The 25,181-nt window shown below is 49.3% G+C and overlaps 1 protein-coding gene, 1 long non-coding RNA gene and 1 pseudogene across 2 annotated transcripts; 2 read left to right on the top strand and 1 right to left on the bottom strand.

The window, feature by feature from the left end:
• Nucleotides 1-869: 869 nt before the first annotated feature.
• LOC119098018 (calcium and integrin-binding protein 1-like) lies at nt 870-5,224 on the bottom strand (annotated as a pseudogene).
• A 5,597-nt stretch (nt 5,225-10,821) lies between these two features.
• LOC119099412 (uncharacterized) lies at nt 10,822-22,381 on the top strand. The gene is made up of 4 exons (XM_037222555.1): nt 10,822-10,932; nt 11,404-11,478; nt 14,475-14,649; nt 21,547-22,381. Exons 2-4 carry the CDS (start codon nt 11,451-11,453, stop codon nt 22,322-22,324), a joined length of 981 nt encoding a protein of 326 aa, XP_037078450.1. The 5' UTR covers nt 10,822-10,932; nt 11,404-11,450; the 3' UTR covers nt 22,325-22,381.
• Nucleotides 22,382-23,034: 653 nt separating this feature from the next.
• LOC119099459 (uncharacterized) lies at nt 23,035-24,200 on the top strand. The gene is made up of 2 exons (XR_005094375.1): nt 23,035-23,168; nt 23,640-24,200. It is a non-coding gene; the product is annotated as an uncharacterized LOC119099459 (long non-coding RNA).
• Nucleotides 24,201-25,181: the final 981 nt, after the last annotated feature.

Genomic DNA, 25,181 nt, shown 5'->3' with positions numbered 1-25,181 from the left:
TTGTACGGGCGGAGATCCTCCACGGAACGGATGCACAGGCCGGGGCTCCTCCACAGAGACGGCGGCAGAGCGTAGAGCATGTTGGCACGGACGCAAGAGAGTCGGCGGTGCAGTCGACGGGCCCCTAGCTGAGAGCGGACCGCTGTCGCCATCAGAGCAGCAGCCCCGTGAAGTGGGGGGGAGCAGAGGACTATACAGCCGAGCGAAGACGGGCGGTTGCAGTGGACGGGCCCGATGCTGACGAGCGGACCGCTGTCGCCATCAGAGCAGAAGCCGTCTTCGTGAAGGGGGGGGGGGGGGAGGACGCAGCCGACTATCCAGCAGAGCGAACACGGCGCCAGCCCAGAGCGGACAAACGTGGTGCGCGACGGTCGTTGACAGCGCTGGGCGGTCCCGCAGCTCGGAGAGGTGGGAGGGGGGGGGGTGGTGGACGGGGACGCTTCTTCACTCCCGACCTCGCAGTGAATGCTTGTGCTTGGGGAGGCGAGAACATCTAATCGTTCACAGCGACCGTAACTCGTTAATGGAATGTACCTCTTTCAATAAACGACACCCTGGCCAGACACGCATTCGTTTGCGTAAAAGTTTTTTTTTCAAAGAATGGTGGCATTATAGGCTTCATGGAATACAAGTATCGCGAACCCAAGCGAGCGCCATCAATACTTCCGACGCAGAGGCATCCTCTCAAGCAGTAATGATGATGACTGGGGTTTCCTGCCGACGGTCAATGCCATTTTGCACCCATTTAAGTAGCGTCAAAGGTAGGTCGCCACTTCAAAAAAACGCCCATCAGCTTCATGCCCTTTATATAGCATGTGCAAAACAACACACGTTTGATAAAACACCGTGCGAGTGACAACGGGCCTCGGTTAGCCGACGCCACCCAGCAGAGAGCCTGCCAACGGTTGGCGAGCACACGCAGTGGATAACTGAACAGAACAGTAACACGGAAGACGAGGTACAACCGCAACCGCACCTGACTTACGGACTTGTTCTGAGCTCCGGCCCAGTAGTAGGAAAACAGAAAGCACGTGTCCGTTCTTGAGCGTTGCTGGATAATCCTCACCTTGTTAGGTACTGATTTGTGCCCGTACTGAATATCGTCACAACCCGACACCAGTCTGCACCGCCCCAATCGCCCGTCTCTTTGGCACCCGGGGCAGCACTGCGTCCACCCATTATGAACCTAATAGTTGATACTTCTAGCCTAGGCTCTGGTCTCCATAGGCTGTTTCACACTCGGCTTTGTCAACGCGGCGGGACAAATAGAACAATATGCTGCCGCCACCTTCCGTCCCATCAATTAACTATACTATACGCCACAGACAGCATGGACGCCATCGCAACACTTATGCCATACTATAGACAAATGTCTCTGGGGTACCACAAAGAGGAACATAACTCAGATCTATCAGTAAATAAATGCGGTAATCTACGGGTATTATTGTGAGACCGTCTTAACCAGCCACTGCGACTAAGCAATGGACGTTTGTCGGCGTGAGTCACGACCAGCGGCAGCATTTCCCTGGCCAAACCGGTACTTGGTCCGACCCGATACACGAATGGCACACTGAGAAGTCGGAGCGGAGGGGAATCGACAAGCACATGAAACTCAGGCTTAGACATTACATGTGCGTGATATCATGGTCCACCGGCCGACGGTCTGCCCCGGCTCGAAAACAGCGGTCATCACCAGTACGTGACCCTGCAGCGAAAAGAAAGCGAGCGGCCACCACTTCCTGGACATCCGATGACTAGCTTTCAACAGAGTTTGCATATCTCAGAAAGACGGAAAACACGTACGCCTATGGTTAACATGAGAGTTGTGCTGCGTTCACAAGACAACACCAACGAGACGGACTAGTGGCCGGCACAGCTGTGCAAACTGTGCTCTGCCGCCAGTCGACGAACGAAGTGTGTCAAAGCGACTAGCTGACACAGCGCAATCACCCTCACCCCTCCGCCTCGTCTTTGGGACCCGACGTGTCGTTCCGTATCCCCGATCAGCTCCGTCGTGATCCACAAGTGCGTTCGGTTGCAAGCCGTGAAGCAGAGCGGCGGGCGACCATCTCCAGCCTCCCACCGCTCGTGCGAGATCAACACTGTGACCGGGTCTGCACGGTAAACGCCGACCACACCAACTCCATGAGGCAGCAGCTCAAACAGAGCCACGTGGCCGGAGCGCACGCGGCGGCGGCGGCCACGCTGGCGGTCGCCGTGAGCTGCGTGGCGGGCGCTCCTGGCGGCCTGTGTCCCGGGGCAAGCGCCGTCGCGCGGGTCCGAGCCGCCCGTGTCGTCACAGCTTGACGCTGAACGAGCTGCAACCGGAGGCGACGCGCTCACGCAGCCGTCGACACACGGCCGGCCTGGACATCGCGGAGCCCCAGACAGTCTGAAGGTGTCGGAACCAGGCGCATTCCGCGTCCAATCGGCGCTGGTGCCGTCAGCAATAACCAGCCAATCGAACGTGAACACAGCTTCTTTACTGCCCATCAGCGGATGTAAGGGATTTACGGCGGCCACGACCTACAAGTATGAGCGTGGGTGACGAAACTTATGACGCGCGTATGACAAGTACGACGCACGCCCGAAAAGGATAAAAGGGAAAACAGGAAAAAAGGAAGGCGCGAAACAAGCAGACACGGACAAAGCGTGAACACCCGCGACTAGCACACCGGAACTGTACGTGCAGGCGTGGAGCCACTCACTCCAGTGAAGTCGGGACACTTAGAGATGAGTGCCTCAAACTCACGCGAACGACAGCATGCCGTCGTCGTCCAGGTCAGACTCGTTGTTGATGTTCTGGATCAGGTGCTGTCGACCAGGCCCCAGTGAAGCGGACATACCGGCGTACAAAGCTAGAGGACGACAAGCAACGCAACGCCGGCAGCGGCGCCAGTTTGACCAAGGCGAGATCTTTATAACTGGTAACGAAGCTGCTCACGGGTAACCACATCACCAGGGTAACACGTGTACTTACATTACAGCTTTGCAATTGCTGGGGAAACATGACAATGAGCAAAATGGAAGTCAAAATTCAAGCAATACGGAACTCAACGAAGCAGGGAGACTCCCAAAACTGTACCATACGCGGATAATGATTAAAAGTGGTTGCACACTGGCCGCGGGAACATAATCAGGTAGGACTGAAGGCCAAGAGGCCAAATTTGATCAGTTGAAAGCTTCTAAGCAGACACAAGTACTTAGACAACACTAAGACTAACACAAGGGTAAGGCAAGCAAATTACGCAGCATTCATGTCAGCACAGTCCTTCTCACCAACACGTCTCCCCCTCCCCCCCCCCCTGTCCCTATCCCATAGATCACAGCCATCCATGCACTATGCTTGCATCACAAGGACAGGGCTCAACCACAACAACTTCAACCACAAACTCACTGACAACCACACCACAAACTCACTGACAACCCAGCCACTACACTACATCCATACCCTGCCACCCAGCCCTGGGCCATGCCACCATACTCCTGACCCAGCACACTCCATCATGAGCCCCACCATCATCTCCATCTCGGTCATGCGCTGCGGCGCCCGTCCAGGCCGGTTGATGAGCTCGCGCAGGTCCTCGCGGCCGACATGTCGTCGTCGTCCGAAGTCGAAGATGCGGAAGGCGTATTCGGACTTGACCGTCTTCGGCGCGTGGACGCTCAGCACAGACTCATGTCCAGGAAGTCCTCGAAGGAGCAGGCGCCGTCCTGGGTAGAGCTGAACACCTGCCCAGTTCAACGCGCGTCTTGGTCACTACAAAACTATCAGTGACACACTGCACGGTCAGATCTCTGCGTTCCCCCCCTCTTCAGTGTACCTTGTAGCGAGAACCGACACGGACAGAGCATTGGTTAGATCATAACCTTTAACAACCTTGTCATATAGCCCCCACCATTATGTACCATTGGCTCAACACATACAACCTGTAAGTGCGAGCACAGTCACAAAGAGCAATAGCTTCCAACCAGCTTCTTCGTACAGGTTTACGTTCCTCTCCAGCTAAAAAAGAAAAAAACTTGAATACAATGGAAACCAAAGGTTGCTTCTAGTCCCTTACCTGGCCATCCGGATTCAAACGTGTGCAAGTTACATGGGAAATACAAATCCAACTCTCTCAGCACATGATCAAAAGATGATCAAGCCTGCAAAGGCAACAAAACAAACAAAAACAATCAAAATGGCACAGCAAGCTGCTAGCACAGCTCACAGAACCGGCAGTTCTCCTTGAAAATTCCGATCACAGCGGCGGCGCCAATGGGTGCACCACCGTGGCTTGCCCAACTTCAAATAAGTCTGCATAGCCCATGCCTGGATGGCATGGCAGGTGCCCTCGCTGTCGAGTATCGACTGAGGCCGCAAGACCTTCACATGTGGATGCAGCCCACAACCGACAAAACTGCTGCACCTTGCAAATGCGGTCACCGAAGGGGTTGGCACGCAGCTCCGGGTAGTTGAGCATGACAGTCATCTCCAGCCGGCGTTCCTGTTCTCCGCGATGATATCCGGCGCCAGCGGCCTTGAATTTCTTGTGAGCCCTGAGGAGAAGGTGAAGACTAATGATGCTTTAAAAAGATTTGTGAGCCCTGACCCTACAAGTTGATCATGCAGTTCCAGGTCAATGGCTGAATTTGGTGGTGAAATCTTAGTGTGCTGCAATGCTTGGTAAGGTCTGTCCTACCCTCTGACATCTTCTAACTTTTCGAGTGGTCCCTGCCACCAATCAGCAGCCATACCTGTCAAGGACACATAGCAAGCATCTAAACTGACTGGAGCTCACGTCACCAGAGGTGGGTGGAGATTGGAAGACAGGCATTCCTAACCAGCTGAGCTGTCAGGATGGACATGAAGTTTTTGTGATGGCAGTGGACTTGAAACTGTCCCTGCCAACTGTTTCATTTCTGCCTGGCAGAACCCAAGCTTTATCAATACAAAATGCATTACCACACCCATCTCTATCAAAGGTAACTAACTTTGACATGTTTCACTGGGAAGCTGCCACATGATTTTACTTTAAATAATTATTTCTCTTTTATAAATCAGCAGAGAAAAGGGTAGAAGTAAATACATTATCAGTATACAATATGCCTGGCACTATGTTGATTCCCTAAGCACTATATCTTACACAATTATTTCATGTCTGGTGAAGTATGTGAGATCCTGGTAGTCTTCAATTTCATCTTCTGTGAGGAAGTCTTCTTGTTGCTTTGCTGGCACCATGACCCATAGTCTATCTGTAGACAAGACATGGTTTCAAACCTTCCTGGAATGTAACACTGGCTGGATCCATCAGCAATCAGATAATGAAACAGGAAAGGCATAAAATCCATACAACATCTATGAAAGTCACAAACATGGCTTAAGGTCTGCTGCCACCTGATGACATCAACATGAGCTACTGGGAGCACCTACCTGTAAAGACATTAGCACTGATAAGTGGCAAAATGTTCAAATCTGTCATTCATAAGTTTCATATTGCCAACACACAATTCAAAAATGATCAGAAGCTATAATATTTATAGTTCACAAGGCCAAGCAATTTCTATTTCCTTGAGTTGTTACATGAGGGTGGAGGCAGGCTAACAAGTACAAGGAACTACCATACCATTAACACCATTTAGTGCACAACTGTAGAAGAGAAAGTAGCATGCCATAGCATGAAAAAAAATTATGTATAACAGAAAAATACCTGAAGGAGAAATATTAGAGATGACCAGGGAAAATAATACCCCTCACCACAAATGACATTAACTGAAAATGGATTGTTGTTTGAAGGTAAGCCACATGTACACTTCATAAAACATGTCATTATTTCAGGTACATGACTGTGCTTGTTTGTACATAAACATTCAATGCTGGCTTAATCACAGCTCCTGTAAGTCTCATTTATTGCCAATTGGGGCAGCTCAAAACTGTCCATAAACAAACATGCTGATGCGCCCAGCTTGCAAGCATTTTCAATTCAAAGGAAAAACATTGGGATCTATGCATAAATGGAAAGCTAAGTCTCACTAGCACACAAAAAGCTATTGATACATGAACAATCTGGCTGCCACATGGCACACAGATTCATTTTTCTTAACTGCTGCAAACAAACTTTCAATGTTACAACCAGATATTCTCCTATAACACTAAACTTAAATAACATCAGAGGGGTGATACAAGGCCATGTATAATGAGTTACCAAACTGTTGGGGTCAAACCTCTCAAATGGTAAATGGTTACGAGCAAGGCCCTACAACATTACGACAGGTAAAGCTTAGATGGAAGGCCTTGTTTTAGGTATCGCAGGCGTGGGCCTCGCGCTCAATAAAATGGTCCGTATCAGCTGACTAGGGCGTACACCATACCATAATGATACAGGTACAAGCGCCCAACATTTAAGAACTCCTCCAAGGCTTTGTATACCCCTATAATTCCATAATAAATGCGAATAAATGTGCGTTTCCCTCACACTGTTTTCCATCAAAGCGGTGAATAAAACCAGGTGCGAAACGCTGTCAGCTGATGAGAATGGTAGCCCACCAGCTGATTGTACGATGATGTCACAAAGCAAGAACAGTCACTGCCATCCTGGCCAGAAGCCATCTCGGCTTTCCTTATTGGCCAAAGTGTCTACTTGAGTTGCTACCTAGTGCATTTGCGATACTTACGTCCTACATATGCAGCCATTCTCCAAGTCTGTAGGAGCTGTCATGACACACTTATCTCTGACGTCATAGTTGCAATTTGTGGAGCAGCTGTGGTGATGGGAAACGCGGCCTTAGCGGAACTTTGCGAATCCAAGCCCGGAAAGTCAATGCCTGGACGGTCCCCTGTTCTAGGGCCTCGCCGACGTCGAGTGCCTGCTCCGTCGTGCGGCGGTCGCTAGCAGGGAGGACGGCAAATTGTGAGTGAACGTTGTGTGCTGTAGGAATAGATCCATGCTCACTTTGCCATGAGACCTGAGATGAACATGAAATACTAAGGCCGGATGGCAGCGAGCGTGACTGATTAGGAATAGGCCAGCATATAGACAGGGCCGGACGGGACTCAGCTAAATCGGACGAGACTGAGACAGAATGAGGCCGGGTGAGCAAGACGAGACCGTGCGGATTCAGAGATGGCCAGACGGGACCGCGTCATAGGGTCGCATAACCAAACGGGGTCAAATGGGATCCGAGGGCACTACACATGACTTCAAGGAACCGCACGAGACGGAACGGGGCCTGGAGGAACGAGAGAGAACTTGATAAGGCCAAACGGAAACGAACGGGACAAGACTAAAAGGTACTAAACCAGGCCGGAGGGGAACGAGCAGGACTGGACCAAACGAGACTGGACCACGCCGGATGGGACCAGACAAGATCGGCCAGCATTAAGTGATCGAACGAAATCGAATAGACAGACCCGAGACCGGACCAGAAAGAACCAGATGCCACGTCATGATGGAGATGGAACCGGGAGGGAATAGACCAAATTAGGTGCGACCGGGCAGGACCAGACCAAACGAGCCTGGATGGATCCGGAAGGACCTGACCGGACAGCACCGGACCAGACGGGACCGGACGTGACCGGATGGGACCGGACGGGACGATACGCGGCCGGACGGGAGCAGGTAGTATTGAACGACGCCACACGTGACCAGACGGGACCGGACGTGACCAGATGGGACCGGACGGACGACACGCGACCGGACGGGAGCAGGTAGTATTGAGCGACGCCACACGTGACCAGATGGGACCGGACGCCGCAGAGCGAGGTGACACAGAACAGGGTGGAATGCGATGAAGCCAGACGGGCCGGATGGAGTCTGATGGGACTAGACTAGATTGGAGGGCATTAGATGGAACTGGACAGAAGTTTATGTGACTGGATGGCACCAGACGAGGCCTGAAACTGGGAGGGACTAGAGGGATCTCGACGGGACCAGACAGGACTTGACGCGATGGGGCGGGATCGCACGGCAAGAGGTGCGACCCACGAGAGACGGGAAGGGACAGGACGGTGCCGGACGGAACCAAAACGGGACCGTTCTGGACAAGAATGAGCTTGTCTGGTATTATCTGATTCTGTATGGTCTCATCTGGCTTCTGATCATGGTCTGGTACTGGTTTTGACTCTGGTTCTGGTCTGACCTTGTGTGGTTCTATCCGGTTCCATCTAGAATCATCCGGTCCCGCCTTGTTCAGGCTTGTAGGGCCTGCGTATTTTTCACAAATGCAATTTAATGCGATATATTTTGATTTTTAAGCCATCCGTAATACCTTTTTAGATTTTTGAGTATGCATATACTTCTATTTCCTTAGGCATCAGTTCCTACCCGTCAAAGCTCATTCTAATCTGTCGAGGACTAATTCTGGCCTATTTAGGATTCATTTGGACCAAAAGAGGGTATTTCTGAGCCTGTAGGGACCCAATCTGATCTAAGGGCGGTCTTTTATTGACTGGAGGGCCCATTCTCACCTTTAGATGACCTGTCTTGGTCCCTAGAGAACCCGTTCTGGCTTGCAGAGGACACATTATTACCTGTAGAGAACTTCTTATGACCTGTAGAACATCCGTTATTGACTGCCGAGAGCCATTCTGGCCTGTACATGGCTCATTCTGACCTGAAGAGGGGCCCATTCAGGCTGGTGGAGGCCCCATTATTGTCTGAAGTTCTCGCCATTCTGGCGAGAACTTCAGACAATATGGCGTTCTCCCTATCGCCCGGCGCATGCGATTCATGAAAGGCGGTCATATACGGGGCTGCATTTGCCAAAGAGCAGCATTATCGCAGGGTGTGGAAGATCAGGCGAACATGATCTGCTAATGGGAATTTCCTAGATGTGAACATGTTGAAGCAGGTATCAGATGTAATGAAATAAGGCCTCTTGTTACTATTGGTATGCTTTTAAGTGGGAAAAGTTGCTCTAGACAACACAACCTAAACAGGGTTCTCCAAAGCGTCATTACTTAATTACATCATCGTACCTGGCACAACACTGATTGGGACAATTAACGGGTGCTTTATCTGGAAATCGTGCCAATGAACGTCAGCTATGAACGACTTGACAGTGTTTTTTTTTGCACCGAGTGACAGTGTTTTGCACAGAGAGTGTTTTTGACATTGTTTTTACTAGTCGTAAGCTCATATCGTGCAACGTGCTTGCTTGCCTCAACACATTCAAATGTGGGGCGCTCCGTTTAAATAACATGTTTGACCACGTGCGTGGACGTTGACTTTCATGCAACTCGAGCACGCCACTAGATATTCTTCGTTACTCCCCTTTTAATTTCAGATGGCGCCACGCTTCGAACTGGTTCACACTATTTCCATCGATGGCACGAATCGCTCCTCGAACAGTGTTTGAAGCAACTTTTGGCACTTGGCTTCCCTGATAATATCCATAAGGTTTTTGTGCGCCCATATATTATTTCCCTTTTGTCTACCCATTTTGGGTACCCATCACTGTTGTCTCTTTTAGTGGGTCAATAGCATGCCCTTAGTTCCATCCATCCGTGACGGCGTGGGTTCGAATCCCTTCACACCCCGTTATTTATGCACCACTGGGCGGCCTGTGAACGCTGGCAGCGGTCATGCCAAATGCAAAGTGACGCCAGATGACAGGTGGACCGCGCCGCGTTCTGCAGCACGTTAAGCTTTCGCCGCGAATTCTGTCGTTGACGCGGAATTTCATGATTAGTTGGGTGGTGGTGGGAAGTGGGACATGTGTGGGAGCGTGGGGTGGGGGAGGGGGGTCAGGGATCACGGTATAGGCCCTTATCAAGGTAATATCAAATAAGCAAAATCAGATGAGATATAATAACAGCTTTCCCCGAAATCAGCAGGATCAAATTCATTTTGCAGTCCACCGAGAGACATGCTTTTCCAACGTGAACCCTACAATCAGGGCGGAAAGCATGCATTTGACGCGTGAACTCAACAATCTAGTCGAAAAAAAATATGCTGCCGAGCAGTCGTGCCGCCAGCAAACTTCGGCGCCGGTCGCTGAGTGCAGCAAGCTTTGGCGCCGGCCATTGAGTGCAGCAAGCTTTGGCGCCGGCTGTTGAGTGCAGCAAGCTTTGGCGCCGGCCGCTGAGTGCAGCAAGCTTTGGCGCCGGCCGCTGAGTGCCAACAATTTCAACCAGCAATATTCAAAAACTGCATCCGACCGGCATCTCCGCGCCACACTGGTTCCCTGTTTCCGCGCCCCCACACCCTTTTCCTTCGGGTCCCTTGTCTCTCTGTACCATTTTACTTTCCCCCCTCCCTCTCTATTTCACCCGTCTTCCTTTCTTCCATGCTCTCTATCTCCCCTCTTTCTTCCTCCCCCCTCCCTTCCTCATCTTTCTTCTTTCCCGCTTTCCCTCTCTCTCCCTGTGCCTTTCTATCACAATCATCGACCTCGTCAGCTCACTCTTCCCCGTACTTTTCTTCCTCCGCCTTTCTCTCCCGATCCTCGACCCTCGTCAGACTCCCTCCTCTCTCCCCTCTCTCTCTCTCTCTCTCTCTCTCTCTCTCCTCTCTCTCTCTCTCTCTCTCTCTCTCTCTCTCTCTCTCTCTCTCTCTCTCTCTCTCTCTCTCTCTCTCTCTCTCTCTCTCTCTCTCTCTCCCTCCCTCTCTCTCTCCCTGACCCTCAGCCTCGCAAGCCCCTCCCCCCTCTTCCTCCCGTCTCTCTGTGACCCTCGGCCTCGCAAGCCCCTCCCTCTCTCCATCCCGTCTCTCTCCCTGACCCTCAGCCACCTCAGCCCCTCCCCTCTCTCTGATCACGCAGCGGCTCAAGCACGGCCGCTACTGAACGACTGCCTGGGGCCCCAGCTGCACGGGTCGACGGCCTGCAGAAGCACGGCGCCCGTCGCCGGTCGCCGGAGATGCGCCGCGAGACGCTGCACCGGTGGCTTAGCCCAGCACGAGCGCTAGTGTCTAGCTGGAGACGCCGCCACCCTGGCGCACAACCGTACAGGTCAGTACACGTGTGTTAACGTATAGGAAAGCATATTATGCGCATCACTGCGATTGCGCGGGTGTCATAAGCATCACAGGGCAGGCCTGAGGTGCTGTTTTTGACGAAGTATGCAACATACGCCATGTCTGAAATTATCATGGGCAAGATATTTAGTCGAACAGTTATAGCCATTCACCCATAGGGTCTTAATCAACGCATATTCTCTGAAACCGTTGGCGTAATAGACCCCTTTGACACTGCGCACTGGGGCACAAGGTTGCATTTTCATTTCTCACATCTTTGCTTGCTTGCGTGGCGTTTCCCAACGCGTGCTGTATAAAAGAGTATAAGCTGTGACATTTCCACACTGCAAACCCAATGTATAGCGTTCCTTCACATTTGAGTGAGGCTTTTACGTCGACTGCGTGCACTATACAGTCACTTGCTGTCTGCATGGAATCTGCCTATTTGCATGCTTCTGCATTTCAGGGACGCATCTGTGAACTGCATCGAGGTGGAAGTGGGCAGTGATTGCCATGCCTGCATACATCACCAAACAACCGAGTAAGCCCCTCCGCTCCCACGTGCAAGAGCCCTGGAGACTGTGACGCGGTGTAGCTCTATGACAAGGCACGTAAGGTAACTGCGGGCACTAATGCTAGCTATGTTTGCTATTAACACGGGCCCGGGTGGCCGGCTAGATACCCTTCGTTCGAGTGCAAGATGCCCACTGAGATTTCAGGAACTAAGAAAGCTAGAGACACCAAATTTATAAGGTGTCTTGACCTGCCCGTGAACACACTTAGGTCAAAGTTTCAGGTTCCTAGGCCATAACCTTCGGGTCAAAAATTGTCAAACAAGGTCAAGTCCCAGGTTGGTCTCCAAAGTGCTCCCAGAACCTAGCTAACCGCTTCTAAGCAAAAGGGCACATTCTCATTCAAGGTCAGTGACCTTGTTTGACCGTTTGAAGGTCAAGGTGACCAAAATCATACAAAATTGCTTTGAGTTTTGCATTTGACTAAGCGACAAAGATTACGCTAGGCAGTATGTTCCTGAAACAAAATGTTGACCTGGGTCACCTGGGTCAATGACCTATTCTGACCCCTAAGAAGTTTATGAAAGATGCATTACGCAGTTCTTGCTATCAATAAACTCGAGATGAGCACCAGAAACTACCCCATATAGCAATCCCTAGAGTAACAAAACAGGTTGGTTTGACCTTGGTGTATCCTTCATATCTGACCTTTGGTCAATTTTATTTGCTCATTCAACTTTTGTGTTGCCTAAGAAAGCATTTCAGAGATGTATGGCTTTGTCCAACACTCCGTTGTTGGATCAGATTGAACGAGTCCCAGGAATTGGCTTCGCTGAAACCATGGTCTGACTTTCACCTGCCATAGGTCAGCGATCTTAGAAGGTACACCTAAATTTTTATCCAAGCGATCTGTTATTCAGTTGTTTACAGCTGTGCAAAATTTTGCGTGGCTACGCCGCGATGTTCGGAAACCATTCTTGAAAAATCTTTGGGGGATCAATGTGGCCTCCCGGGCGCGTGTTAAGATGTCACATGGCCAGCGTGTTATCACATACCTTTCTTAGCTCGAATAACTTGTATACAGATGGAAACAAAAACTGCGTATCGGTGCCCGTGGTAGGATTAGTACTAGGGTGTGAGAGAAAAAGAAAAGTATCAACTGAAAGATGTTCAAGCCCGGAACAACTGCTGGGGTGCAATATTGGCGCCTTCAGCCATTGCCTCGTGAATACCTATGCAATTTGCTTGGTCGACGGTGCAAGCAGAACCATATGCAATTCACGTCCGTTTGTATGTTTCTCCAAAGCATATAGGGTTTTGCCTTCCTGTAATTTTGTATCTTTATTGAGATCTGACATCGAGACGGCCAAGACAATCATTTGGGCTGCTGAGGCATCAGCGACAGACATGATTGTCTAGAATCCTCCCACACTTTACAGGTGGTCTCCATATTGGCATACATTTGCGTAGAAGAACAGCCTTCATTGTATTTATATAACGTCAAGCGACATGCATACATTCGGGAGAACTGCAACACCTCATCAGAGATCTGCACCTTCCACGTTAAACACTAGCTGAATTCCGAAATGAAAACAGGGGCATTAGCTGCAGACGCCCACAGGTCTGCATGCTGTCACGAGCCGGCACCAACTTCGCGCCACCAAACACCGGCGTGGCCAGTGCGACAAGCTTGGTGATGCGCTTCTGGTAGTCATTTGGATACATTGCCTGAAATGTTTTGTTTTAAGGATTTGTAGCTTGAATTGATTTTCCGCAGGTTTTAAATGTCATTAAATCAACCATTATATAATTGTTCAGGAATGTGTGTCACTTGACGTGAAATGTACGGAACAACGAATTCAATTCTTTGGGAGTTTCTGCATTTACAAGCAACAGTTTCTGAGCTGGCAATGTCCATCAACACGCACCTGAGTGGCAGAATGAATGCAACAAACTTGGGTGGGAAGAAGTAGAGGTTATTGAACCCCTACCATCCTTGATGAATTAACACGCGCCCAGGTGACCGGCTGGATACCCTTCGCTCGGTTGGGGGTTAATTTGAACCCCCTGAGATCTCGGGAATTAAGAAATCTAGAAACACCAAATTTGTAGGGTGTGGTGACCTGTACGTGAGCCCACTTAGGTCGAAGTTTGAGGTTCCTAGGTTATGACCTTTGGGTCAGACAAGGTCAAACAAGATGAAATTCCAGGTTGATCTCCGAAGTGCCCCCAGAACATAGATAACTGTTTCTAAATAAGAGATCACCAGCTCATTTAAGGTCAGTGACCTTGTTTGACTTTTTAAAGGTCATGTAACCAAAATCATATAAGACTGCTCTGAGTTATTCATTTGAATAAACGACAAAGATTACCCTTGGCATTATGTCCCTAAAAACAAAATGTCGACCTGGGTCATCTTGGGTCAATGATATTTTCTGACCTCTAAGAAGTTCATGGAAGATGTGTTATACGGTTCCTGCTGTCAACAAATTCGAAATGAGCACCAGAAACTGTCTTATACAAAAAGCCCAAGAGCAATAAGGTAGGTCGATTTTGACCTTGGTCAGTCAGTCCGGAAAACATCTCCGGCACCGAATAAACTCCCGGGTCGAGAGGAAGGGGGACTCTTCCTCCCCAGTGCGTGGTGAAACCCATGTGCTGGTGATGCGCGGCTGACCGGGTCGTAGCAAAATGAAGCGACGATGACGGAAGTCATGCAGAAAGTAAAACCTCGACGCACAGACTTTCACAGTAGGCCATATTCAAGTGGAAATTGGAGTTGGTTTGGAGCGAATCAAGGAGCGAGCCACTACAACCACTGCGGCGAAAGGGAGACTGATTCTGGTAACATGACAGATTCTTTTGCCCGCTTGTTCCTTTCTGGTGGTGCATTGTGCCCATGGTGTCCACTGCCCACTGCCTCCGCTGTTCCCCGGCCTCGGTGACTGCCGTCTATTGTCCGCCGTGTCCGCCATGTGTTGTGTGCGCTGTGCACCGTCTTCCATATTCTCTATGTCTGCCACAGGTTGTAGCCGAGCCGGTGGACGACTGCGTCGCGTGTTGGCTGTTGGCGTCGTGGTATTGTTGACTGCGGCGTCGTTTGGGGCGATGGTGGTGGCGGCGGGCGTCATTGGACGTCCCGCACCTCGCCCTGCGGCGTCTGCAACAGCCCGGCTACCCACCGACGTGGCCGTAATCAAGTAAGCCTGTCAAGCTGCAGGTACTCCGTCAATGCCCAGAACTCCGTGGGCACATACGAAGTTGATTCGATCGCTTGTTGCACACATTTGTAGCGGTTGGGGTTTGGTGGCGGATGTCTGATGTTCTTGTTATCCCGCTGTTATGTTTGTCTTGAGACATATAGAGCAGTGAACCATACTTTCTTTAGAGGATTTCTTGCAGGTCTTGTACGCTAAATCCAAATCATTTACGGAACTATTCGTTTACGTAAGTTGCTCAGTGCTTTAGCGAGGAACATTGTTCAAATAGATAGGACAGCAGTATCAGCCTTATTCTTCTGAGAAAAAACAGGGGATGGAGATATGGTTGGGTCAAACTCTCCTGGTATTTCTCCGATAAATAAGGCGAGTACTAATATCTGAACTATTCGTTTTCTCTGTCAGCTCTCCATTTTCTACAGTTCTTCCAGCTATGGAAAATCGATTCGATGCTAATAAGTGTGCCAGTGTTCAGGGCGGCACCACGGATTTTGAGAAAGGGGTGCAGGCAGAATTCTGCGGGAGGACCTCTGGACAGAATGGGACCTCCTCCCAGCAGGGCCTGCTGTGCAGTATTGTTTTCAAGGAGAGAGGTCCCGCAGGCGTTGTCTTCTTGCTCCAGCGAAAGGGCCTCCCAATTCTAAAACAAGGTTTCCTGTTCCAGTAAAGGGCTTACTGATGTATAGAGGGATTTCCTGATTCAGAACAGGATCCTGCCGATCAACAAAAGAGACATCAAATCCAGCAAACCACCTCGTTATTCTAAAACAAGGAATTCTGATAAAATGCGACTATCTGATCCACAGGCCCGTACGTAGCCAGACGGGTACATTGAGTGCTCGTGCATCCCCTGGAATGTGGAGTCCCCAGACGCCTTCCGTGCAGCCCCTGTACCAACAGTACTAACGCCAACGGTAGGGGTTTCGCGACGATTGGATAAAACCCTTCCTTGTGTTGTGATCTGTTATAATCGTAACCTAAAAATGTTGGAACGAGCAGTTTTGTATGTTGTATCATTTGTCGCACTTAAGTTTCGAGGGATCGCCTACATTTTTCTGTGCCGACAAGGATTTCCTTTCCACCACAAAATGCCGTCTACTTTCCCTGAAAAGCAGCCAAGATTAAACCGCTGTATCTAAAGTGGCAGCAATTCAGTGTGTCATGCTATACAGGCGCGTTAGATTACGATCAGCATTCGTTTGCGATTTAGAATGTCAGGAAATGTTCGGCTGTGCTGCGTAAGGGAAGTCATTGGCACGAAGCCAGCTTTAGCTCCAGCTTTGTCAAGCCGTAACCTTGTTTCAGTTCCTTTGGGTAGGACCTTGATTTGTGCCATTTTCACGGCTGGCTTTGGCCTTCGGCCATGTTCACTACTGGCTTCGGCTTTGTGTCATTTTCGCGCCCAGCTGCAACTTCGTCTTCGAACGATGTTTGAATTGTGCTTCTCGCGTAAACCTCTCCCACCCAACCTGTCCCTTCCTGCGCCCAGATGCGTTGGTATTTCGGCAGCATGTGTTTATCGAAACGAATAGAAGAAGTGAATTATAGAAGCATAAAAAATGAAGTAAACTATGAATGATAAAAAACCTCATTCAAAACAAAAACAGGATGAAAAAGACCAATGTGGGTTACTATTTCCAATGTACTGCCGGGGACTGTGAAACCTGTAAAGTGTACATTGGCCTCACCGTAGCAAGTCTCAGGCGACGCTTAACCGTGCACTTGCGGGAGGGGCACCGAAAACACATAAGCAAACACAACACTACACCCCAGTTACCAAAAAATGTGTTAGTCAAGAACGCTACCATTCTTGCGCGCATCGCAGACTATAGACTCCTCGCCACACTTGAATCAATATACATCAAAGACATGACACTCATCATCAATGTATAAAATAAACAACTTACACAACTACCACTCTTCTATATGCGACTGACAGGACGTAGCCCCCGCCGTAATTCAGACCTGCCCGAGTAGTAGCCTGTAACTTGATTGGTGAAAGCGTGTCTGCAATTAGAGCATGCAGCAAGCAAATGCTTTTTCAGATATCTCGACTCCTTTTGAAGATACCCCTCAGAGCTGACCTGGCTACTCCGCCGTCAGATCGCCGCAGGGCGCGTAAACAAGACACTAAATTGTAACCTCGTAAGAAAGGGTTCTTTCAGCGGCAGCCTTTGGGTAGATTGAGAAGGCACCGACCAGCCGTCTGTACGCTTTCAGCATCAGGCAAAGCGTGTGTGTCACCTCTTATGCCAGATGTGGTTTTAAAGCTCAGTGCCTTAGCTTTGAATTGCACGTCATTTTGTACAGGCCTTGCAGGGCTGACCTTATTGACGCCACTGGCACCAACACCTCGTTTATAGGTGGCGCTTGTACTGCTCATCAGCTTATGATACTCATCTAATTCCCTAGATACTTACATCTTGCTTCTTGAAGCGTTCTGCGTGTTGGTATGCAAGCTGTGCTTGCTACGTTAGAAATATCATAACACGTGGCATGAAAATGTCTTATCTTTTTTTTTTGTTCGGTCACCAAGGCGTATTCTCGCCCTACTTGCGTGCAATTGTAGTCTAAATGTCACATGACGTTCTGTCAATATATTGGTCACCTATGTGCGTGAACCTGCTAAGTTTGCCGTTGAATTTAGCATTTGACAATGATTCTGCATGATTAACGCTATTTCGAACTCACCGTCAATATTAGGTGAACAAGTTGGTGGAGGAATAACTCAACCCCGAAAATTTTTGCCCATATGTAACATGTGAGCTATATACAAAAAGATTACAACCCCAAGCAGACTATTAATTTCAGTGCATATGTTGCGATGTGCCAAATGAAAACAACACGTAAAATAGAAGTACGAAGCATGTATACAACACAATACTACATGCTGATATATTAACCAAATACCGGAACCGGAGGAAACAGCTGTAATACCAAAAGGTCGTAACAGTCGACAAGCATGCTGCGTCGCCGTCAAACAAGGCGTCATGCTGTCCGCATTGAGACACACAGAGATGTACCGGTAACTATGTGTCCAGGCCGACTGATCGAAGCACGATGTAGTCGGGAAGGCGTCATGTGTCTTATACGCATCAGAACTACTCGCTCACCAGCTCCAGGAAGCGTGCTGAGACGTAAAACATGATCAGCCCCCCTCCCCCTTCCCGTCCATTCAACCAGTGAAACAGTGAGCAGCTAGTTCGGTCGACCCGAAGCTGCTAATACTGGTCAAATGGGTGCACATCAATAACTTAGCAGCAGCACTTTTTCAAGACGCTTTGGGCACTACCTAACCAATTTTTAGAACCCATTGCAGCAAGTACCGTTTCAAAAGAATTTCATCATTTCAGATGACGATCAAACGTCGTTTCTTACGATGCATTTTAAACGGATGTAACAACCTGCACTCATCTTGACCAACAATCCACCATGCAACCGTCCAAATTTGTGTTGTGTTTTTTATGATAGCATGCATACCCACAAGAATAGTTCTGTATCATTTTGCCTTGATTTACCTCATTAGAAGCATGACCGCGGCGCGCTGAGAACTTGTGCGCTTTGGCATGCCTGACCCGATATTGGCCAAGTTTTGGGACGTCTGTCAAATTATCAGCGGTTTTCTATCAAGCTTTCTATCATCAACAGTCATGACTCTCACGATGTGGCCAAAAATTGGTAGGCTAATTACGTTAAGCCTACGCGTTTCAAAACCTGGAAAGGTAAGGTGAGCATGCGCAACTGCCCGAAACATTTTGGGTTGAAGTTCAAGGTTAATCAGAGCGGAGCATTTTGATGTAGCTCAAAATGTTCCCCAAAATGTGAATGTCCAACTTTTTATTAGCCTGGCAATGTTAAGCTAACTCGCGGCAGTCCGGCGTACCGACTGACGGTCTGATACAGATATGTTCCTAGCTTGACAGGTGCAGTTTTGGGGCTAAAAGTACTGACTAGGGCCATGATTCTGCTAACATCTTGTCCAGCCATTGACATTTGAAGCGCTGTTATTTGGCATTATATGCGGTCATTGACATTTGGACGCCATTCCTACGTCTGAACGCCGATCGAGAGATCAACCCTCGCCCTGACTCACCGTTTTCATAACACATGTTGATGGAGGGAGAGTCAACACGACTCATCCCGCCATGAAAGTTACACAGATGTGTCAGCTGTTTAACTCTGAGCATATTGACATTTAGTTTGGTGTGTTTTCAATATATATATATATATATATATATATATATATATATATATATATATGCCTAATGTATGACTCTATTGCCGTAGCAGTTGATATCTTCGTCGCCGCGAACGGTGGCTTTGTCGGTCGCCGCCCGCCGCCCGCGCCAGCCAAAGATTGCCCTGCAGTGTTCCTAAAAACGTCACGTTTCAGAAGCCGGATGCTGTGGATACATTTTTACGTCCAAACACGCGTAATGAAAGCTCAAGATGACTCCGAAAACTTGGGCACGATTGCAAAACATGCCGGAAAGATGTCCTCAAAAACCTTAGGGATCGGGGGGGGGGGGGGCGGGGGACCGATGGTCTTCTCCACCTCATCAATCCTTTTATCAGGGGAGGCTTAATTGGCTTGAGAGTACGTGAAAAGAAAAAAGGATGCATAAGCCACAGTCATGCATCTACCTGGATAGCCAGCTCCCTCTTCAGCGCCAAAGCTGCCCTAGGGGCTGGTGCCGCCGCTGGAAGTGCTTCTGTGCGTGCATGGAAGAGCGTTGTTCACATCAGGCTTGCGCGCGGGTATTCGATCTGGGTGCTTTGCTGGATGGAGTAGTCGGAAACCCCAAATCGCATTCAGAACCATGTTACAATAAAATGCTTCGAACGAGCCCAGGACCTCAAACCCTTGAACTGGCGCTTTATGTCAGCAGACACGACACCATGCCGTACTGCACGTCTTGTCTTGATTTCTTTTAGAGATAATGATGAGGCGGCGGCCGCTATATTCTTGTTTCGTGGTTCACCACGGCACGATCCCGCGCAGAAAATCTTAAGCGACGTGAATCAGCTAAAAATAACACTGTTATACTTCTGAAACGTTTTTCTGCGGACCCATGCTGTGCTACAAGTTTTGTGGAAACCTGTAACCACGACAATGGCAGCAGCAACATATGGATAATAGATTTCTAGGGATGTCAGAATTAGAACCACTAAAATGTTTGGCACATAACAGAAATAGCTATGAAATATCTTCGTTTTACCTTCGTTAATATTTAATTAGCAAAGTCAATCAAGAACTTACAGCATACATTACGTTCTTGGATTTTATTACCTTAATCTTTCATAGGAGGCCATACCATTACGGAAAGCTACATTAGCCCAGCAATCTAGCCGATAAGAAGCCATATCCAGTAGAAAATCTAGTTCGCCGCGAGTACGTCACTGGTAGCCAGGTTCATCTAACCTGTAAATCCAACCGTGATTTCGACGACATATTTTGAGGTTGTGCGATACAACTGAGCTTTTGTATATGTTCTGTACCTGTATCCCCATGTTTGAAAGGTAAGGTTTGTCTTGCAACTAATCTTGAAATTAATGTAAACTTTTGGAACTAGTGAGCTCTGTTTATCGGACGTCTCCTAATTAGACCAAAGGCCTCCTAGTTCATAGCGGGACATCTTATCTCATAATAGGGACTTCTAATTTATACCGGGGCCTCCTAATTCATCACAGAGCGTCCTGGTTTATATCGTTTCACAAAATGAGTTTGGGGGGCTGAACAGTGAAAAGTTACCCAACCTACCCCCAAAATATGCCAAAATATGAATTTCGCCAAATTTGGTCCAACTTCTTCCCAAATTTCGGAGGGGAAAGCCCACGTTGGGATGGAGATGGGAAACTGGAGCGCCCCGGCTGAATTAGAAACTGCACTCCTGGTGGCCCCTCCGTATTCAAAACTCACTCTCATAGTCCACAACGTGTGCATCCCAATCGACAACGGGGCCTCCTAGTTCATAATAGGGCTTTGTTCAAAATGGGGCTCCTTCTAGTACATAACGAGTGCCCTTGGTTTATAGCGGGGCCTCCCAATTCATATCGGAAGCCCTTTAGTTATAATGAAGCTCCCAACTGATAACGGACGCGTCCCATTTTATAACGGATGTTTCTTAATTCAAATTGAGGGCATTCGACTTCACAGCGATGGCCCCCTCCTTCACAACGAAGACCTCCTAGTTTATAATAGGGGTCACTATTTTATTTCAGGGGGACTCCTAGCTCATAAAAGGAGATTCCTAGATGAAAGCGGTCGTCCTAGTTCATAATAAGGTCCTCATAGCGCAAAACAGGGGCCTCCTAGTTCATAGCGATGGATTCCTAATCCATAACGGGGCCTCCCAGTTTATAACGGTTATTTCCCAAGCCAATTAAGGCAAGCAGTGAACACAACATTGGGCCTCCTGATCTAGAGCATGCCCTACCTTATTCATAAAGATAGTCTCATGATCCATCAAACAGGTCTCTTATGCAAAAAAAAAACTGAGCCCGAATCTGAACCCCTGAACCTTTTAGCTCAGTTATGAGGGCTTCCGCGTTCGGAATTTCGGTCGTCCACGTGAGCCTTAGCTTGAGAAAGAGAAGCCTCACCTTTTTTTGGGAGGGGGGGGGGGGTAAAAACACACTATTGCATACCCCTGCCGGCAAACAAGAGGGGCAGATGGGACAGTTAACCCTTTGCTGCGCCACTCCTGCCGATGTCGCAGTTTCACGGTGGCGCTGGTCTTTTTTGGACGAATCAATGCCTGGATTAAAGAGTTGATAAGATAATGTCATCATTGTGAAATTGTGACAGCAATACTCTTTTCCCGGCTCGATTTACAACAGGCTGGTCACCGAGTATTGACGATCGCCGTCTCCCCGCAGGCCTGACGTTGTGGCCGCTTTCATCACGGGGCGGGATCGCCAGATGTACCGGTTCATCTTCGACTGGCTGGAGACGCCGACGTTCAGCTGCGGCGACCTGCGCGCCGTCGGCAGCGAGTCAGTCTGCTTCGACGCGCCGCTGGCGCCTGTCACCACCGGCTGCCTTGTCTACTCGGTCGGCGTCGGCGCCGACTGGAGCTTCGAGCGGCAGATGGCGGCGCGCGGCTGCGAGGTGCACCTGTTCGATCCGACGGCGCCGATGCCGGAGGGCGCTGCCGCCGCCGGCATCCGTTTTTACCCGTGGGAAGTGGCATCGAAATCGATATGGATAGGTGAACGGCTTAGGCTGACCCTGGCCGACATTATGACAGAGCTCGGCCACACAGACCGCAGGATCCAGTTCCTGAAGGTGCACGACGACAACGCGGCGATGCGCTTGCTCTTGGACCAAATGACCAGCTCCAAAAATCGCTTCGTTCTAGACCAGGTCGACCAGATTTCCATCGCTCTGCGGCTGCCAATCTACATGCTGCAGCATGACTTGCGGATCAATATGGAGTATGACTTGCTTGAGACGGCTCTTGGTCGCGCCGGTGAGGTAGGCATCCGTTTGGTGCGCTCCACACCGTTTGACCAAGTACGGTACTGGTTCCCTGGCGTGGAGCGGGCCGTGCACAGTTCCTACCATCTGCTGATGGTGAGGACGGGCCGAGATACGTTAGACCGCATCGACCGCAACCAGAAAAATTTTCGTTTGCTGCAAAGGACGTGGTCGTGAAAGGCGCGCGTAATGACGATGGGAGGTCACACTTGCAGAGGAGAATGCACAATACACGAGTGGAATGAAACTGGGAGAACTCGTCGAGTGATGCTTGGGATCAAGCCTTCGTTTGAGTTGAAAGCCACTACATCTAAATGATCAAATTTCGCGAGACTGACGCAGGGTTCTTCCGTTGCATGTTAAGTGAATTGCATTTAGGTATCAGTCGAATCGAAAGACTCTAGCACCAGGAGAAAGGAACAGAAAACTGCGTGCATATCTGTATGTCAACTAGGACATCTGCTTATCTCCCAGAAAGTTTCATATACTAAAAGCGCTGACTCCTCCGTCTCCCCCCCCCCCCCCCCCTCCTTTCCCCGCCTTCCTGTCACCAGGCTTGACTCCATCCACAAGCTCACAGCTGCAGGATTAGCCTTATCTGCCCCCCGCGTTACCAGCTAGGAAGCCCAATGAAGGGCCCTGAAAATATCCTCTGGATGTGAGGAGGCTGCTAGAATTTAGTTTGTCCCGAAACTGACCGCTGGATCCGCCTCTGCCCAACCGGATCATTCCATTGTTTTGTTCGTCGGTGGCCTGTCTGCAGACTCATAAAGCGGTGACGTCAGGACTCAGCTCACAGCCCCGCCGGGCGGGCTGGAAAGGCCCACGGCCTGTGTGGGGTTGCTCCAATGCAAAACATCCGCCTGCAGAGGGTGGGGGCGCGGGCGTAGCGGTCTCAGTCGTAGGCGGTGACACTGCTGAGGAGGCGGGGGAACGGCTGCAGAGCTAGGATTTCGCCGAGACAGCGATGAAGGCATTCGTGGCACTCGTGGTCACGTTCTTGTGCATCCAGGCTGGAGAGGTGAGATACTGTTTGGTTTTGGCGTTGTTATCGACACTTGTATCACGGACGAAGCAGCAAAATGTTGCTCAGCGGATAAGCTAGATGGTAACCTTCCTGAACCTGGAGGACCGACGCCATTCAGCTTCGTTTCCCGCACAGAAGCTCTTTTGGTGGTGTCTAGTCTGCAGGAGGGAGGGGGGGGGGGGGAGGAGAAGATGTGTAGTTTTTCAGAATGGCAGTGTTGGGGACTGAATTCCACTACAACTTGGAAAATAAGTAGGCCAAATCCAAAGAGAAGCCGGCCATCTCCTGTATTTGAACGGTAGGTTTAGCCACTTCCCCTAATGATTCGCCTAACACGCTTTCAATGTTGTGGAACTACAGCCCTGGTGCCGACCATCCTTCATGTGCAACAGTGGCGGATTAACACCTTGCGCCCAGACCAGGTGCGTAATGTGCAGCGATACTGATGTCACCATGACGTCACAGGGATGGCGAAGCGGTCCGTCTCTGGCGCCGCTGGTCCGCGGAGGGCGTAATCAGCCGGAGACCATCTTCCCCAACTTCTGCCCATCGTGTACCCGCCCCTGCGGCAGACACTGCTGTCGGCTCGCTGGCTGTGGATAAGTGGTGGCCTCAGCAGAGGGGATGTACCGGAACTCATGCGGTTTGTGGCGGGGGCAGGTGACGCACTGGGCATAACTCAACTGTGAATCAGAAGCATGAATAGCTCGACGGTGCGTCAGCATTCATGTGGCGTTGCAGTGGGGCTCTGAAGTGTTGTTCCCTGTCTCTGTTTAGCGTCCGTCATGTAACGCCATTGTGTCAAAAACCCCATTGCTTCGCGTAGTTAGCCTTGCTTTTTGTACTATCGATAGTTGTTTTGTGACACTGATAATTATCTCGTAGTACTGATAGTTACCTCGTACTACCGATAGATATGGTATTACTGATGATCATTGCTATTAACGTCCACTTAATTCAGTGATTGTACCCGAAAGCCGCGTTGTATTAAGTGCTGATGAACGACAATATTATAATGTTACAATGTATTTCTCATTGGAAGGAAATTCAGAATGTAGCTGCAGTAACGGCAAACCAAGCTTTGCCTGATGCTGGTTGGCCTTTTATCCATACAGAGTGGCCACGGTTCTCATAAAAGCACTGATCAGCTCACGTTGCTGTCACAAAGAGTCTTCAGCGTGGGAAGCACTGCAGAAGAATTATAACCTAAACGTCTGCTAATCCACCTGCTCTTTCATAAGCCAAATAGCATCACTTACAACACCCAGGCCAATCAAGGGATCCGTCAAGAATACCGAACACCACCACTTAGTGCGATCTCCGAGAACTCAAACCGGACTGTTCTCAGAACATCACCAAACAAACACAACAACAGCCAAACTAAATTCAGCTGCACTGTGGCTGTAAACTGGGTCCATTGCGGATCGACCTTGCACCTTTACACCGCCCCCCCCCCCCCCTGTTTGTGCCTTTATACCACTTCCGATCCTTACCGACTTTGAAAACATTGGGTAACCTCGCAACACCTGTGGAAAAGTATGCTGACACTACTTTTTGGCGCGAATTCAAATGTAAGACAAAAGTTACCAGTAATATTGAATGGAAGCAAGGTTTCAAATACTGCCAGATTCAAATATGCATAACTCTGTCATTTACTGAGTGATCATCACACCGAGATGCGATGCCTGCGATTTCACCAAGAAATGCGTGAGGTTTTGCACGTACATATTTGAAGCTTTCCTTTTGGTCTAGCAAGTATGATTGACCAAATTGTGAGAAATGAGTAATGCTCCAGTTTGGCCATTTTTTGCAGCGTGATATTCAAAATATAGCGCATTAGGTTTCGTCGTTATTTTAATAAGAGTGACAAAACTAAACAAACACAACTTTTCCAGAAATTTCAACTTGTAACACAACGTATAAAATATGTAATGTTTCAACGTGCAACACAAAATATGAAGACACTTTACACATAATCAGCACACCTCTTGCATTGCCTTATGGCAA

This window comes from Pollicipes pollicipes, unplaced genomic scaffold, assembly GCF_011947565.3.
Source record: "Pollicipes pollicipes isolate AB1234 unplaced genomic scaffold, Ppol_2.1 Scaffold_4740;HRSCAF=5597_pilon_pilon_pilon, whole genome shotgun sequence".
In the NCBI taxonomy this organism is placed as follows: Eukaryota; Metazoa; Arthropoda; class Thecostraca; order Pollicipedomorpha; family Pollicipedidae; genus Pollicipes; species Pollicipes pollicipes.
Note: the sequence above shows the minus strand (reverse complement) of the source record. Positions and strands in the feature narration are given on the sequence as shown.